This window comes from Notothenia coriiceps, unplaced genomic scaffold (assembly GCF_000735185.1).
Source record: "Notothenia coriiceps isolate Sejong01 unplaced genomic scaffold, NC01 NC01_scaffold00000665, whole genome shotgun sequence".
Lineage (NCBI taxonomy): Eukaryota > Metazoa > Chordata > Actinopteri > Perciformes > Nototheniidae > Notothenia > Notothenia coriiceps.
This window is the reverse complement of record NW_011333366.1, coordinates 211,501-230,245: the sequence shown is the minus strand read 5'-3', so window position 1 is coordinate 230,245 and position 18,745 is coordinate 211,501. Positions and strand designations below refer to the sequence as shown.

At 41.5% G+C, this 18,745-nt stretch overlaps 1 protein-coding gene across 1 annotated transcript in view; it reads right to left on the bottom strand.

The window, feature by feature from the left end:
• The window catches only part of LOC104956280 (rho GDP-dissociation inhibitor 1-like), a 22,850-nt gene continuing 4,105 nt past the window's right edge, over positions 1 to 18,745 (bottom strand). Inside the window, exons 3-6 of the mRNA XM_010783755.1 lie at positions 7,372 to 7,455; positions 3,281 to 3,357; positions 2,622 to 2,685; positions 1 to 237 (exon numbers count right to left, since the gene is read on the bottom strand). Coding sequence (XP_010782057.1) covers positions 38 to 237; positions 2,622 to 2,685; positions 3,281 to 3,357; positions 7,372 to 7,455 — 425 coding nt within the window. The 3' untranslated portion in view covers positions 1 to 37. The remainder of the gene's footprint in view (positions 238 to 2,621; positions 2,686 to 3,280; positions 3,358 to 7,371; positions 7,456 to 18,745) is intronic.

Sequence of the window (18,745 nt, the reverse complement as noted above, 5' to 3'; positions counted from 1 at the left end):
CCCCCCCCCCCCCCCAGGAAGAACACGAAGGCCTCCTTTAGTCTTTCCAGTCTTTCTTGACGTTCAGGTTCCACTCCCAGGACAGGTGGTCGTGCTGGTCGTCGTCGGTGAACTTGGATTTGATGACGTAGTTTCCGCGGGCCAGCAGGCCTTTGGGGGCCTCCTCCATCGTGGTGGAGTATTCGTGTTCAGTGGAGCGGGGGCCGTAGCTGCCCACCATGTAGTCAGACTTATCAACTGGAAACACACAAGAGTGGATGTTATGGCGCATTTCCACTGGAGGGCCTTGCACGGCTTAGTATGGTATAGTTAGGCCTTGGTAGGCCAGGTTGACTTTATGCTGCGTTTCATTACAGTTTAGGAACTGGGGTAGTAACTATAGTAATGCAGGGTAGGCGGAGCCGTGACGTAATCTTCAATGCGAAACACAAAACCAACATCAGCCGTTAGCCGTTAGCCCTCAGAGCTCACAGCTCCTCATATCTGTTCAGAAACTAGACAAAAGTACAAACCACAGACTCTGTGTCATGAGGACACAGACAGTCCACATGACAGTCGCTGATTTATTTATGTCTGGACGGTCGGAGCATACACTGCGTTAGCTTAGCCGATCTCCATTCAGAAAACACGCATTTTAAAAGGTTTCCGCCTGCCGTCTGTCTGCAGACTTGTCAAAGCATTAATTCATGGTTTTTACTAACCGGTATCAGTATGTTGTTACTTCAGCATCATTTTGAAACGTGTATTACAATTAAATCACAGTCAAATATGTTCATTTTGTTGTAGTTGCCAGCGATTCTCTCACTAGTTTAGCATACTCAGCCCGGTTGTTGGCCCGGAAAGAACCTCGATTTTGGAGAGCCAGAAAAACTGTGTAAAAGTACCCGCTAGCCGGAACTACACCTAGTGCAGTGGTTCTCAAAGTGGGAGGCGCCAGAACTTGCCAGAGCATGCCAGGGGGGGGGTGCGAGAGACCAGGAGGAAAAATGGCTATAAAAAAGATAAATTATTGATTCGAAAATAATATGATACAGTACTATTGCGTCTGGGTCTCTGTGTGTGTGTGGAATGAGCCATTTTGTGTGCGCGAGCGAGAGAGAGCGCACCGGTACCGGCGATCGTTGTTGTTAGCTTCTGGTGCTAGCGAGCTACGCTAACGGACATAAGGAGTTTTTTCAACAACAAAGTGGAGGAGAGTCCTCTCCTGTCAGATTGAGAGGCTCAGTGAGCTAAAGGACTCTCAGTGGGTCTCAAATGTTTTGGTCACCATTAATGTAAACAATTAATTCCGAGGCACATGTTTATATGATCATTATAGTTATAAAAAAATAAGGGAATAAATGAAAAACAGGTTTGAAATATTATGACAGTAAAAAAAGAATAAAGTTTAAAAGGGTGATTTCTAAAATATCCATAAAGAAAAAGTGAATCTGTTTACAGTTCTGTTTCATATGGGTGTTGAGAGATGCATAGATCTCTTCATGTTGCTCTCAAAGTGCACCAGATTGATGCTTTTAACTTCAATATTTAAAAATAAACCTTCCCGGGGGAGCTTGCCCCCGGACCCCCTATGTGAGGTCCACACACCACCTATAAAAACAGCACTTTACCCCTGCTTACTCCTATATGCCGTGAGCTGATTATCGAGCCTTCATTGTAACAGTCGCGGGTACGTTGTGTATTTGCGTGGGGATTGTTGCAGAGTAGAAAATTCCACTGTAGCGACCGGTACATTAATTGGAAACCCTAAATGTTTGAGCACCCTCTATAAAACGTCAAGCTACCCCACAGCACCCCCAAAAGAAATCTCTGGCGCCACCACTGAGCCTGACTATTTGTGTTGGGGGGGCCCGACTTTTCTTTTTCTCCAAAGGGGGGGCCTGACAGAAAAAGTTTGAGAACCACTGGCCTAGTGGAAACGCAACCAAAAACGGACCGGGCATGGCACGCTTAAACCGCGCTGTAGTGGAAATGCGCCATTAGTGTCAGAGAGGGAAATACATAGATCTATGTGGATCTGACAGTGAGTACGGACCGGGATATAAGAGACTCTATATCTACGATTCATGTGTATTTAACATGAAGGATATAACCATGCTGCTGTTGCTGCTTGAGCATTAATTACTGACACGATTGACAGCTGCGTGATTAATTCATAAAGAAAGGAAGATATTAATAAACATTGTGGGAGTTTGGTAAGATAAATTAAGAGAAGAATAATTGGTTAGAAAATCAAAGTTTGGGAAGCAGGGTATCTGAACCCCATGAGATCAGATAGTGTCAATCACTTGACTCGAATACTGTTTAACTGAATTACACTCAAAGTAAACTATACATACGTACCAATATCTTTAAGTTACCCACACTGAAAAAACTGAAACGTTGACTTTAATTAAGATAACAGATTTCAAATAACTGTATTAGGTGAAAGCAATAATATTAAGTTAAAGTAAAAAATAGGTTGAACATAATTATTATACCTAATACAGTTATGTAAAATCTGTTGACATAATACACTTAAAGTCAACGTTTCAGTTGTTTCTGTGTAGAAGGCATATTGGGATTGACATGAGAGAAATTGGTGTTTTTGAACCGACAGTCATCAGAAATTCTTCACTCACTCTTAATTCCTTTCCTGTACGTCTGCTGCACGTACTTCAGACCCGAAACTATCTCCTTGTTCACCTGAGGAGAGACACACATTGTTACAGGGTCATATCGAGGGTTAGAATATAAAAAAAATACTTGCAGCAAGGTATGTTTGAATCAGAAAGATAAAAGGTCAAAGTATGGGGAAATGCAGGGACATCTCTAACCTTTTAGATATATTTCTGTTTTCAAAGTGTGCAGTTGTTTACGTCCAACCCTTCTGTTGTGTTCGTTTCCCCCCCCCCTTAGTTTGGTGATTCCGGTCAAATGTGACTGGTCTGTTTTTACTGCTTACTCACTCATTTTCTATGAAAGTCATCTTTGACCGGGAACATCAAAGGTGTCTACTAAACCACTCAAAATTCAATGAAAGTGATCAGCAATGTTATGTATTCAAATGTTGACCGCGGAGGATATCATAAGGCCTTGAGGCAATCAAATGTTAAACACAGTATTTATGGTTGCTGAAAGTAGTCAAACGGTTTGACCCGAGCACCACAGCAGGATTCATTAGCCAGCATTTGGCTGAAAAGTGGACTGTTTCACCATTATTTTTTCTTCACTGACAAAGAATCCCTTTCATAGGGAGATACCCTATGAGCATATTTCCTGCATCTAGCACAGCTCTCACCTTAAAGCTGATCTTTATTTTGTATTCAACGCCCTCCTTCAGAACAAAGCACTGCTTCTTGAAGGCTTCCAGGTCTCCTGTTACAAACAAGGGAAAAAGCACAGGCATCAATAGGTTTCTTCATGTTAAAATATGCCAAAAAATGTGCTACAACTTGGCCCTGTTAAGCTACACATATTTATATGTTTTCCAATATGGCAATTAGCAGTTCTGGTTCACACTGTAACCATTGGTGCACAGAAAACAAAAACTGCGTTACATTGATTGAATCTTCTGTAGTTATAGAGTGGTGCAGTGATTTTCCATTGAGTTTTGCAAATTGCAGAAAATAAAATGGTTGATAACACGTTTATGATACTTACACATTTTGTTCAGCAGGAGAATCTCCACATACTAACACCATGAAGTAATAATGCAATTGGCAGAAGTAAAAAGCTAACATTAGGGTATTACAAACTACATCAAAGTCACATCTTCACGTCACCACCGCTAAGCTAAAGGCAGCTAATGTTCCGCATGATGATATTGAGTACTCTCATTCAGTCACTTGTTAGCAACCTCTGCTTCAGAAATGTCCTCAGTGGGGTAATTACTGACTTATTTGATCCCCTAAGCTTATTTCTGGCGTAACGGATACAGAAGTGGTATTTTGCTCGTTAATTTCCCGACTGATTCCTGCACCACTCTTAGGGGAGTGTCATCTTTTATATGATTTCCAAGCATATTATGCACATTCATTTGTGATGTAGCTACATAGATAATGATGGACATCCATAATGACATCCCAAGAGACAGTAAGTAGGAAGTGACTCCTGTCCTGGTGGTTCAAAAAGTTAGTAGTTTGAGAAGAAAAAGGGGTTTCTGATGCAAGAGTATTAAAGTATGTTAAGTGCCTCCATGTGCTGCTGAAGCTGCTGACCGTAGTGATAGGTGGGCCAAATCAAGGCCATAAGAAGCCCCCTTTTACTGGTAGCGATCCGACTCACTGAGTCTGTATGACTCATCCTAGACAGCATCCAGAAAATGTATTCTCACGTAGAGCTTGTTCACTTTTTGTTGACAGTGTCTAAGTAGTATCTTTCCTCCAATCTATTTAAAAGGGCAGTGAACAGAACATATGTATGTTCTCTATGTTAAACCTATACACTATAGAAATATACTACAACCATCCACTGAACATTTTAAATTATAACTTAAACAAAACTAAGAAGAAACCAAAAACAATCTGCAGTCATCAAAGAGGATATATTCTGCTCATTTTCAGGTTCACATTTGTATTTTGTGTCTCTACTGTTGTTCTTTACTGCAATTGGACCAGTCTGTTTGTTTCAGCTCATATGAGATGGTCATGTTTGTGTCTCTCCGCAGCTCAATGATGACTGAGAGGAGCAGCGGTGTGTTGGACGGCTCTGTAGAAAGCCCTCGTTGCTTCATTTCAATACGTTTGATGCAAGTTTATACTTGCGATAAAATGAATCGAACCACAAACAGCTATCTGTCCAGTAATAAATGTCGTTATTTATTTGAAAACAGCTTTGACATCGCTTATTTGTAAAGTAAACTATTTATGGACCAAAGTAAAAAAAAAAAAGGTGAAGTGAAAAGCCTTTTAGCAAAGCATTGTGGTTTCATTTTGTTATGTTTCCTGTTGGATATTCTTTCTAACTGTGTATTTAACATTCTATTATGGTAGAAATATTATTGTCTTATACCTTACCAAGAGTTTATCTTGATATGGAATACTTCATTTTGGACATGGAAATGGTCCGATTTAAATAGCTGAAAATCAGCATTACTTTGACGTAGGCTAACCCATAATCAACAAATGCTGAATTCTTTGAATTCTAATGATATGATTGGCATTAAACATTTCTAGCTGAGAAGCTGGGAGGATCCGGAGTGATGCAGGGAAAGGTAGGACAGAATGTTCCGGACGGATTGTAATCTAGGTCAGCTGGGGCACGTCTGAACTGCTGAGCCACTGGGAATATCGAAAAGTACATTTCTACAGTCATCAGCCAAACAGAAAAAAGAAGATCCAATCTATGTACCTCGTCTACCTCTGTCAGAGAATCCATATTCATCTACAGCATGCACAGATTCAAACCTCACGGATCTGGAAGTACAGCAATGTCGGGGGGAAATCAAAATAGGCAGAATCACTACAGGGGTCAATGTGTTGTCAAGAAAAGAGAGGATGTGGATGTTTGCCAAAATCAGTTTCAAGTATGAATTATTATTGGGTCAACAAGAGATGCTTAATTTGTAATAAAGATGATCTACGGTGGCCCTGAAGTGCAAGTCAAAACAACATTTCACAAAACACTACCGCATTTCAGAAAACACTAAAACATTTCAGAAAACACTACAGCATTTCAGAAAACACAACCGCATTTCACAAAACACTAAAACACTACAGCATTTCAGAAAACCCAACCGCATTTCACAAAACACTAAAACACTACAGCATTTCAGAAAACACAACCGCATTTCACAAAACACTAAAACACTACAGCATTTCAGAAAACACAACCGCATTTCACAAAACACTAAAACACTACAGCATTTCAGAAAACGCTACAGCATTTCAGAAAACGCTACAGCATTTCACAAAACGCTACAGCATTTCACAAAAGGCTACAGCATTTCCCCAAACGCTTCAGCATTTCACAAAACGCTACAGCATTTCACAAAACACAGGGTATTCCTTTAGGGAGAACACTTCTTGTTTGTGATTGGACAGAGCCAGCCAGAGAAGCACTGCTGTGATTGGTTGTTTTTGCTGCCACTCAAGAAATGACACTTCATGATTGGTCAGTACCCGACAGCGCAACATGTCCCAAAACATCAGCCGTTAGCTGTTAGCACACAGAGCTCACAGCTCCTCATATCTGTTCAGAAACTGAACAAAAGTTAAACATGAACAAACCAAAGACTGTCTGTGTCATGGCGAATACAGTCGCTGGTTTATTTATGTCTGTATGACGTTGTTGTGAGTGTGGACGGAGCAGCTACAGGTTAGTTTAGCCTGATCGATCCGATTCCGATTTACATGGAGATACGCCCCGCCCCCTCTCCAGCGCGTCTTGTTTGAATGACAGGAGTAAACACAGCTGACAGCCGCAGTGAAACTCGAGCGATTAGAGCGATGCGAATATTCGGGGCTTATTTCCATGTAAATACTATGGTAGACTACAACAAAATGAACATATTTTACCGTGAATTAATTGTAATACACGTTTCACAATTATGCTGAAGTAACAACATACTGAAATGCTGTAGTGTTTTGTGAAATGCTGTAGCGTTTTGTGAAATGCTGTAGTGTTTTTTGAAATATTGTTGCGTTTTATGAAATGCTGTAGTGTTTTTTGAAATGTCGTGTTTTATGAAATGCTGTAGTGTTTTGTGAAATGTTGTTTTGACTTGCACTTCAGGGCCACCGTAATGATCTGACCCATGTGTTTAATAAGTTCCCTCCTGTTTCCAGGTATAGATTTTTAGAGTTGAGGTTGTATGATGTCCACAGTCAGTGTATTACGTACAGTAATGGCATATTGGAGAAACTGAAAGGAGTTCTGCCGCTAAAGCTAAGCTAACCACTACTATGGATGGAGGCAATGTTAAAAATAAATAATTGTATTAGTAATATATTCACTGTTTCAACATGTCGGATAGCCCTTTTCGACAAAGAACTGAAGCCACTGTCTATGCTCTCTTCAAAGCCACCAGACTCCATTGACCAAAACAGAACTTTTATTATTGAGTGGTGCCTTCAAAGGAGAGTTTATGCTCATTTTCATATTAGTATTTAGTGTCTCTACTTTGACATGTTTCCATCCTTTAATGTTCAAAAAGCTCTTTATTTTTTTCATGCTGCAGCACCTTTTTCCACCCTCTGTCTGAAACCTGAGCACAGTCTGCTCTGATTGGCTAGCTGGCCGGCTCTGTCGCGGTCAACCGCTTAGAGATGTCCCCAACCTTAGCCTACCACGTACAAGATCTTACCTATCCAAACATTTAATTCAACAGGTAATTTATATATTTTTCCCATTAAATACGAATAAACTAAAGCAGCCTGGAGAGGGACTCACCCTGCAGGTCCAGGATCAGCGGGTCCGGGGCGGTTTCACACAGCAGAGACATCTGGGTCACTTGGACATTGGGAGTAGTGGGATCTGAAATTGAATTAAAAACAGGCTAATGGTTCCAGATGGGACATTTTAGACAACGTACACAGTTGCAGCTTGGATTTAAACACCTTTGACTGTGTAGGGAATTAACAGAGAAAATGTAAACAGACTTGGACAGTTACAGAAAACCTCGACCAGTGCTGCCTTCATTTTAACCCCCTTAGCAGTTCATTTTAGAGGAAGCAATATGATCATTTTTGAAATAATAAAATCATGTTTAAAGCAATATGTTGTGTCAATTTATTGATTCATTTGGTGAGTAACTGTGTAATGAGCACAAAAGAACAAAATAAGTCATTATAGCAAAAGAACCCCTTCAGGGCGATCAGGACCCCGACCTTTAATAAAAGATATTTTTATTTAAACACTTTTCTGTACAAAACTTAGCCGAAGGTCACGGTGTGAGTGCAGCGGGCTCAGGGGAAGAGAAATTAGGACAGCTGTGCTGTAGTTGGAACAGCCTCTGCATTAAATACACTTTAGTTTATTCTCAGTCCCTTTTCTCTTCACTCATTTAGGGCCGAACCATTGATCATTTTATATCAAAGTAGTAGGCCTGTCCCGAATACTATTTTTCGGGCTCCGGATATTCGGTAGTAATCAGCAGCGAATATTCGGATATTTGCGCGGGGGGGAACATTCATTTTTCAGAAGGTTCGGTTTGCATTCACAAAGGCAAAATTCAAACGGACTATACACTTTAAACACAAGTCATGTGCACGGAAATGCTGTTCAACAAGTGGTCAGACAATAAGGGGGATGAAAAGGTAAATCCTGGCCATTTCTACCGTAGCCTCCACCATGGAGCATCGGCAGGTTATTTGTCATGCTGCTGTTAATCTGGAGATCATATCAACAGACTTTAACAACGGCGCATATGATTATACAATCAGACAACATGCGATAACAAACATAACCCATATGAGAGACGTTCTGCAGTAAGGAGGGAAGTTTCACCGACGACAGGTGGCTCTGACTTTTATGTATATTTGACGGAGCATTTTTAATTTACAAGACACTGTTCAACACTTCATTCTGCTTCACTCTTTCGCTAAAGATTTTTGAAGACATCCGGGTTCTTGCAACTCGTAAATACTACGCTTCCTATGTTTTGGCGCGGACTGCGTTCACACCAGCGATGATCCGCTCCAGAGTTCACTAGCAAGCGCTCCGAGAACACCTCGTTTAAGCGGACCAGAGTCCGGTTGTTAAGTGCACTTCAGAGATCTTTGACTGTGTTCACAACGACCCAAATGAACAGCACCAAGCGGGTAAACACACCAGGGTTCGATTCAACCGGACTATACAAGGCTGGTTTGAATGCGACCTAAGTCTATAATCGAACTATAAAAAAGGAACTGGGGGACCAGGGGACACCTTAAGTCAAGTACGACTTCACAGGTCAGAGAGATGAGGTCGGGCGACAGGTCTAGGCCAGAAGAACGCAGTCGGGGTAAACATGTACGAACGCTGACCCTCTGTCCTTGTGGAGACTACCGTGCTACTACATTGACGTTCGGGACGTTCACTAAGGTAGTTGGATAACTTTGTGACTCAACCCCTCTATATCTCCTTTTTTAGGTCAAGGTTGTCACAACAAGACGTCATTTTAATTTAAATGATCTTGACATTTGGTGTGTACATTAATTATACACTTGCAGCAGTACGTTTAGTTGGTCCGTATGCACACTGTGAAATAACTTCAAGTAATTAGACAAAAGATAGTACAACCACACTCGTTTGTTATTGGAGAGTACACTCAGTTTGGTTAAACTAACTTATTAATTCTGCGCTACGAGCCGACGTCCAACTAAATGTAGACCACCGACTCAAAATGATAACCTATACGGCCTGCGTAAAAGGTAAATTTGCATGGTTTTTACATTTACAAGGATAGACAAATCAACCTTTACCCAAAATGAGAGGTCGGGTCTGGAAAGCATAGGAGACAAAGTCAAATACATAGAGAAAAAGGAAGAGAACCTCGACACATACCGGTGACCGTCAAGACTCACTTTCACTCATCTCCCTCTCCCACATCGTGACGTACAGAACTCCAGAAGGCCACAACATCCTAGTCCCACCTACCTACACTTCAACAAAAGGTGGGTGTAGCGGACCCCAAGAACTGGCAAGTCCTTCAAGTCACTAGGTCAGTGTCTCCCGCGAGCAAGACTCAGGCGCTCAGACGACTCGAACTTACCAGGTCAGAACCTCACACGTGTTACCATAACTTCCGACTGACATATTACGTTAACTTGTCGAAGAGTGTATCACACAAGGAGACCCAGGTCCACAACATCTCCACGTCACACCTACCACTCCCGACCGCCAGGTAGAACTGTGTATAATAGTCATCACAATATACACACCTGGTGTGCTCCACAAAACGTCCGTGATCCCTGTAGACCAGTCAGGTACAATAGACCATGAACGAGAATCGTTCCCAGTCCTCGACATTCACGACAAACGAAACCAAACAGAACAGTATCCGTTACACAACTAATAAAGAGAACTTGATCAACTATATGAACCCTGAGACCACTCTCTCGAGGTCTTCACCAATACTCTTTGTTTGCACTTATAGTATTGCGACATATAGTTCAACGTTAGCGACGGACACCAGGAACGTCTGTCTGGGACTTTGTACACAGTCTTTACAGTTGATTAAGGTGACGAAGGAGCACTGACACTAGGACAATAGACTAATCAAAGATTCGACGTAAAGTGTACACTCTATCGCCCATATTTGTCAGATGCGACACGGTAAGACAAACGGAAATATATAATCTCCATACTTTAACACCATTTCCCGGAAGACGATTACACGTTAATTAAGGATGAAACAACGACGGATTGAAGTTTCACCGTTGTGTTAGTCATACTTACAACTATCGATCTTCGCTTACTATCGTCTTACCTCACTTGGTATCTTCTTTTATCTATTATTCTCAGATTCTGGCCCGACTAAAAGTCCTGTCGTCAGACGTGGTGATTGAGTGCCTATTTTGTTTCTCGATTTATCATCATTCTATTTGTTTTAGGACTTAGTCGAAGTTCTTTTTCCTGAAATCTATACTCGATTTCGAGTTTTGCAGTAACAGCTCGCACTTATAAAGTTCTTGAAGTAAAGTTTATATTAGCGGAATGTGTAATATAATGTACACGGATAGTTCATCATATACCGTTTGTAACATATATCTTTGGTCTTCTTGTTAATTATTTTCTCTCCCTTTATTATCTGTGATGTGTTTCCACGGCAATGGCTCACACTGTCTAGCCTGTAAATTTAATGTTTGGTTGACCTCAATAACCGTATGAAGTTTAGGGTGTCTGCCGTATAGACAACTCGGTGCACTGAGACCTCTTCATATTCAACCTCTTCCTGTAAAAACGATATTGTAACCGAAAGATCCAAAGTATAATTCGTAATTGTGTGCGAGATTGGAAAGAACAATCAAAGAGGTGTCCTTTTGATCGTGTCTTGAGTCGAGTCACCCTTTCCCAAGTTTCATTGGTTATCTAAATTATATTCTCGTTCAGTTTGTTTAATGAACTCGGAAGAGGTCAATGGGTACGCATGTACGTGAGCGTCTCTCACGTTTCTCGCAGAAAGTTGACCAACAACGAGCCAACTCGAGATGGTCCCTCGACCAAGCATCCGAAGTCATCGGAGGGGCTATAAAACTGTCGGAGTTTGTGTCACTCCGGTGTCACCATTCCAGGACGAGTTCTCTATTGTTTCACACTGTCCTAATAACCATGTAGATACAGCTCTTCCTTTCCGATAAACTCAAAGTTTCTTCTAATATGGAGGTGAGGTCGAAGCAATGACGCTATACAGTGTAAAATTACATCTCGACGGAACAGGTAAACAGAGGCTGGTACAACTAACGAGTCCAGGTTGTGAAAGTCCGAAGGGCTCAAGAACGACGGTCTCGGCTCCGGTCCGTTCGACGCGTCGGGAAAGAGGGAAGTTACACGTGAGCACTATTCAGATACCTTGTGTTTAATGTATAACTTTGTACTTTACACGTCGTTGTTTTTCGGTTATATAATATTACTTGTTTACCATAAAACTCTAGGTCAAAAGGATAACATATGGTGTAACTTCCGAAATGAAACTAACCAACGTTTTTATATATAATAAAAATCCCGAACATGGCTTATAGGCTTATAAGACGCAACCGGATGTAAGGCCAAAAAGTTAAACCAAAAGAAAAGNTGTACCTTACTTTGACCATCTGTTCGCTGTTATTGATCATTGTGGAGAGCAGGCAGACGTTTTGTTTTCTATTATAGCAGCTATCGGATGGAATCCATTAGGGCTGAACAATATACCGTGTCATGGCGATAACCGGACGGGGGATGTGCGATTTTTTTTAATTTTTTTTTTAGAGCGATATTAAGTCGGTAAATTAACTCAAACACGTCATGTTACAATTATTTTGCTGCTTGCTACAAAAGGAAAACTTGCGCGGCTCTCATGTCAGGGGTACTTGAGTGGAGTGACATGCAGGCTCTGAGTCTGGATGCACAGCAAACAACTATTTCAGATGCCTTTGCCGGTGTTACACCATATGAGAAAGGTTCAAAACGGCATAAAGGAGCTGGTGTATAGCTGTTCTTAATTTTATTTTTATAATGTTGTTTAAAAGATGTCCAATACTTTGCTGCTATTTGCACAAAAAAGGTTTTAATTGTGGAATAAAAAGTCAAATTACCTATTTGGTCACGTATGTTAATTCCCTAATGTGATAATGAAGCTTCCTATAGTTTAATGTAATACGTTTAATCTCTTGGATCCCTTCTAGACACCACTCTTCTTCATTCACAGATGAACCCCCTTATTTGAGGGTAAGCAACCTGCATTATCATGACATGTTAGATCATGACTTAAGCTATGATGAGTCAACCAGTTAAGATCCAGACGTCCGTGACTAAAATCCTTCATCCGGTTAAATATAGTTAAAAAAAACGCAATATATATCGCAGGGGGGAAGGAATATCTCAATGTCAGTTTTTTTCAATATCGTGCATGCCTAGAATCCATACATGGGCTGCACAGGTTGAAAAGTATAAGGTTGGAGAAGTCGTTATTTAATTTAATCTGACTTTGCTTTAAAAGCAACACTTTTATCGACCCGACGCAGTCCCCCGTTGTTGTTGTTGTTGTTGTGAGCGCCGTTGGGGAGCAAATCAGCGATGTAAACGGTGACGTCATGACGCAGCAGCGGCAGCACCATCCCGGCTCTGAGTAGTGTGAACAAAGCGGGAGCAGAAAAGGGAAACCGGAGCTGAAACAGAAAAGCTCTAGCTCGGAGCTAGAAAGGGAAAAGCGCTGGTGTGAAAGCCGCTTAGAGACTTTGCCTCATACATGCTGTTGACACGCTAAAGACAGGCGTGAGGAGGCGTTAAAGGGGTCACTGGTGATACATCTGCTCTTTCTCTGACTAAAACACCAGGGCTTGACAGATGACATACTGCTAAACTCAGACCCGATTTACACGGGAGCGCAAACGGACCGAATTCGTTATTAAAAAAAGTCTTCCGTTCACACGCATTCGGCTCATTTAACGTGTTCGTTCACACGAGACCACTGGAAACGCTGTAGTACATATGCCGGGCCTGTAAATGGCGCTGTACTTCTGCCACAAAATACACCAAAAGCAGCGAAGAAGACCCCCGAGCATGGTTGCCATGGTTGCCCTTCTGTTTATGCCCCGCGGTAGATTTAGCAACATGTAGTTCATGTAGTTCTCCATGTCCACTTGTTGCTGATGGTAGTGGTAGAGGAGCTGTGGATTTTTGCACTAACATATGTAGCATGGTCAGTAGCAGTAGCACTAGCAGTAGCTACTGACCATGCTACAGCAGTGAGCAGCAGAGGTGGGGAGAGGCGGGGCTATGGCTTCATCGTTATCAGGAAATTATCGTATAGGACGTACACACTGAGCCGTTTGGCCCCCCCAGAGCGTTCCGTTTGCAGATCTATCCACCTTGGGACCCGTTATCATTTGCGGGGTCCGTTTCCGCGGTTCCGTTACGGCCTCGTGTGAACGGACGGGCTATACGCGAGAAAAAATTAGCTGATACAACCCGTTTCGTTCTCGTGTAAACACCGCCTCAGAGTAGAGGACATTGTGTTTTGAAGATGATGATCTTTTGATTATTGTGTAAGGCATACAACTATACCCAACCTGCATGAGTTTACGTTAATGCATATCAATATATTTTTGACACTATTACAGACAGTAATAACATAAAGAATACCAGTGTGATTGACCAGACGTTGAAAGCTTCAGGTAGACAGCTAACGTCAAAGAATTGTCATAAAGCATCACATCCACCCTATCATTTATACAACAATTGAATTGGAAGTAAGGACTTTCAAAAGTCATCATGCTACAGTTTCCATTTCTTTTCAGGCAAAACTATCTGACTAAAACGCATCAGATAAAAACATCTATTACACTTTTTGATTTCCTGTGCCCCGGAATATCTCAAGTCTATGTGAAGATCCAAAGAAAGTCTGACTAAGGCCTTTTTGTAACCTCATCATGATTCATTTCTAAGAAAGCCTGAACACAGGAGGAAGAATTTTGAACCCTTTGTGGGTTTAAGATTTAGTATTTCTCGTCGGTTGGTTTTTAATCTTTATTATCAAGATCTTTCTTTCTTTTCATCTTGTCTTATTAATGAGCCCTTATGACAGAGCAGTGCACGGTTTGACATTCTGATCCGCACATTATTATTTCCACATGTCTCTTTCTTTCCAGTGACATTTGGCCCCTAATGCCACCCGCTCCCCCCAGATTAGTAAAAAAGCAACTGCTGGACGATTTGTGCACTCTGCTGTGATGTGTCATGGCATGTGGCCCTGCTGTGTCACTCAATATTAAAGGGATTGTGAAGTTGTATAAATTATTACTTCTATTTTAAAACAACAAAATGAATGCCTTCATACAGATGCATTCTTTAAAGGATTACACAAAAATTCAATTTATGTCACACTGATGCGTCCTGGAGCAGCTGGTCTGACTTTGAGATCAGACACCGATATAGATAGCCTTGGTTCCCTTGTGTTGGCGTTATATACCCAGAACTCTGGCAGTGAGATGAGGTGTGGCAGCACATTCATCCTCTCTGTATTTCACTCTGAAACCAGTTCTATTAGATGCCGCTCATTGTCAGAATATCTGTTCATAGATTGTTTATTAACACCATGTACAGTAAATGGCTCCATATGGAGGCTTGGCCTACAGTTCTGCTCCTGTGTGGCTCTGCTCATCACCTCAAATGAACTTCAATAGGTCACACCCACCAAAACACTCAATAGTTTTTGTAATATAAATCAGAAGTAAAGTGAATTTACTTTTTTCTCTCAGCATTTAAGATCACAGGTTATTTCACAATATGTATTTTTATAACATGCTTGTTTGGGCCCAGCAACATTGAAGCTATTTGAAGCGGGGGTCTAGGGTCACATTATCAGTTCCCGGACCTGTCAGAGAGAGCCAGGTGTTAAATTGTTTCCCCACAGGTCCTTTTATTTTGGAGTCTTGGTAACTTGTGAGTTTAAAGTGTACAATTGCAAACCTTGGGTGTCAACAAAGAATCAGTTGATCCATGCCCTATGAGAGATAGCAAACATAAATATGAGGGGTCTTCTTCCACATTTTACAAATATTTTATGGGCACGGTCCAGTTGTTTTCCTAAACTCTGAAAGAAAAAGTAGATTTGTATTTGCGTAACCTTTTATCATTAGTCTGACTTGAGCTGTTTGTGCAGCATCATTCCAATATATCTATTCACCCTCATCGTTTGGACCCTTGAAACATAAACACATGTATCATATAAAATATGGAAAATGCAATCACAGAACTCACAATTCACTTATTGCGCATTTCCACTGCAGGGCCTCGCATGGCTTAGCACGGTATAGTTAGGCCTTGGTAGGCCAGGCTCACTAAATGCTGCGTTTCCATTACAGTTAAGGAACTGGGGCAGTAACTATAGTAACGCAGTGTAGGCGGAGCCGTGACGTCATCTTCAATGCGAAACACAAAACCAAACATCAGCCGTTAGCTGTTAGCACTCAGAGCTCACAGCTCCTCATATCTGTTCAGAAACTAGACAAAAGTTAAACAAGTAAAAACCACTGACTGTCTGTGTCATGGCGAATACAGTCACTGGTTTATTTATGTCTGTATGCCGTTGTTGTGAGTGTGGACGGTCGGAGCATATACAACGTTAGCTTAGCCAATCTCCATTTTAAAAGGTTTTTCGCCTGCCGTCTGTCTGCAGACTTGTCAAAGCATTAATTCATGGTTTTTACTAACCGGTATCAGTATGTTGTTACTTCGGCATCATTTTGAAACGTGTATTACTCTTAAATCACGGTAAAATATGTTCATTTTGTTGTAGTTTTAGCCCCCTTGCCAGCGATTCTCTCACTAGTTTAGCATATTCAGCCCGGTTGTTGGCCCGGAAAGAACCTGGATTTTGGAGAGCCAGAAAAACTGTGAAACAGTACCCGTTATCCGGAACTACCCCTAATGGAAACGCAACAAAAACGCGCCGGGGTTTGGCACGGCCGCTTCAACCGTGCTTACCGCTGCACGTGGAATGCGGCCATTAGTCTCTAAAGCTTTTGTCTCTAATACGTGAACGCCCTAGAATCCGTTCCAATATTACATAGTAGTTTACTGTAAACTGTTGTGTTTGTGAACAAGGCCCTTTTTACTTCACTCAACACATTTTCTAGGTCCTCTCTGCTGATACCAATATATATCTTTATCCGTATTAACATGTTCATTGAAATTATATGACACAAAATAAATGCATATTTCCAGCCATACACAGGTTTGTAAAGAACAAACCCGCAATATTCAGATCCGATTGACATCTGATTTTCTAAGAAATGTGAGTTAGTATGTGTTATTGTTATGAATTCAGGGGGACCATGTCATTTGGCATAAAGAACAAACAAATATATGATTTCACTCTTCAACATACTTCAATTAAAATTGATAAATAACGTATATTTAATATTATGTGCGATTTCTACGCCCACAAACCCTGTGATAACCGTCCTACTTTGGGAATAATTTGCTGCTTATGCAAGCCAGTGATCTGCTCACATCATGTTCTACTTGTGACCTTCCCTGAGCCCACCATGTTGTCAGTCATTGGAGCTATTTTTGGCACCACCGTTCACATGTATCACAAATCCGTCTCAGACATCCGATTGTGCTGGGAGCGTTCTGGATTTTCACCGCAGCACTCGGCTCTATCAACGGCTGGAACCAGTTGTCGGCTCAGTGTCATGAAAACCATATGAGTCACCTCCGTGTGAAGGCGATACTCAAACCAAGCTGAACTTAATATTATGTGGGATCCACTGTGTATGCTTGTACTTGACCCAGTTTGGAAAAGGCCCTCGGAGGGACGCGTTTCATGGTTTTGCCGCACCCTCCTGTAATATTCCTCTCCGGTTTGCTTATCTGCACATACATGTTATATCTGAATATCAAAGATTTAAAACAACTGTGCTGGAATGCCATTATAATTGAAGCTACTAAAAATTACAAAAGTCAACAGGACATGATGCCTAGTCAACTGACTGCTGGTAGTTTCAACATCGTAGGGACCTGCCAGTAGTCACTAAACTGCAGACAGTGTGTTTCATAATCTCATATTGTTAGCAGATTAAATAGTTTACAGACTAGACATGTTGTGGGTCAGTCTGAGTTCTCGTGTTGCTTTCTGTTTGCACAGTGACCCATGTTAGAGCGAGGGACAGTGGTACTTTAGCAGCATTAACAGCCTCTAAGTCGACTGGTAGTTATTCTTGAGGCTAACGTTTTTTTGGACAAGTCTTTCTGTGTAGGCCCTATATTGATTTGGTTAGGGAAGATTTGCTGGGCTTATAGCATTCCTGCTTATTGAAAGCCCACATTTATACCATACCCGAAAGAAGCTATATATTGAAGAACATGTTTGTGTTGGTTGTGTGTGTGTTGTTGAGCTCAGTTCACACTGCTAGCTGAAAGTGTGCCTTGTGATTTTAAAAACACCAAGGGGCTGGCTTGCTGTCGTATGTAGAAACAACACATCATTATCCCGTGCTTTGTTGTGAAACTTGTTTGCGGAAACACACTTCTTTTACCTTGCTTTCAAACGCAAAATTGGACAGGACAGATGATTACATGGCGAGTTGACAGTTTCATGTGATTTCCAGGTCTTTATTTTGGCCTCTGGGCTCTCTTTTCCATAGTTTGCTTGATTGACGAGCAAGAGCAAAGCCGCCAGTGTGACACAAAGCCACGCCCACAAACAGCCTTATCAAGCAGTGCAGTGGTCCTGTGTGTGGGTGGACGATAACAGGATACTGTGTTTGAGCAGAAACTAGTGTGAAACTGTGGAGTTTTGATCCTGTCATCTAAAAATAATGGGGTGTGCTTCCCCTTTCTTGTGTAAAACAACAATAACAATACGTTCTAGTTTACGTAGTCCCACTTGATTTCCCAAGCCACATCACTGTACCTTTTCTGTTTCATTAAACGCATTACAGGCACCGTATACAAAGTAACGGTGTAGGCTTTCCCTGTGAACGTCAGTGCAGTTGAAGGCAACCCTGAAGCTGTTAGATCAGCATATCGTGGGGAATTGATGTAATTGCCATGCACTCCAGGCCAACCGGAAGCGGATATTTTTGTAAGTAAAGTAAAGATACACTCTTGTTTTCCAGATGTAGTTTCTTGAATTGCCCAAACAGTGCTTGCTGGTTGCTTTAATAGGCGCAGACTTGTTCGGTCATCATTCTTTGAATTTGACACTTGTGTCCTCCCCCCCTTACATTGCCCATCAAACTATAATTAAGAGGGGAATGGCTGGCAGGCCCAAAGCTTGCCAAGAAGAAGGCAAAACAAAGACACCATATAGATTCGATACAGGAAACTTGAATATATGTAACTCTTAAAGTTGTTTATGTGTCATCTGGTGACATGACCTCTTTGTATCATATTCCTAAGCAACAAGTCATACCTTGGATGTGTTGTCGCTTCGCCAAAGTCAGCGTTGAGTTATTTTGTATGCCCGTTGTTCTGTGATTGTATTCTTCAGGCAGATTTAAGTGGACAGATATAGGCGCATTATCTTTCTAGGTTATGCTATTTAAAATGTCCAATTAGCTGGTCTGTACGGAGTTGCCCAAAGTAAGGGGCGGTTCGGTTTGAAGGCCTCGGAGCACAATCAAAGTTTCTCTGCATA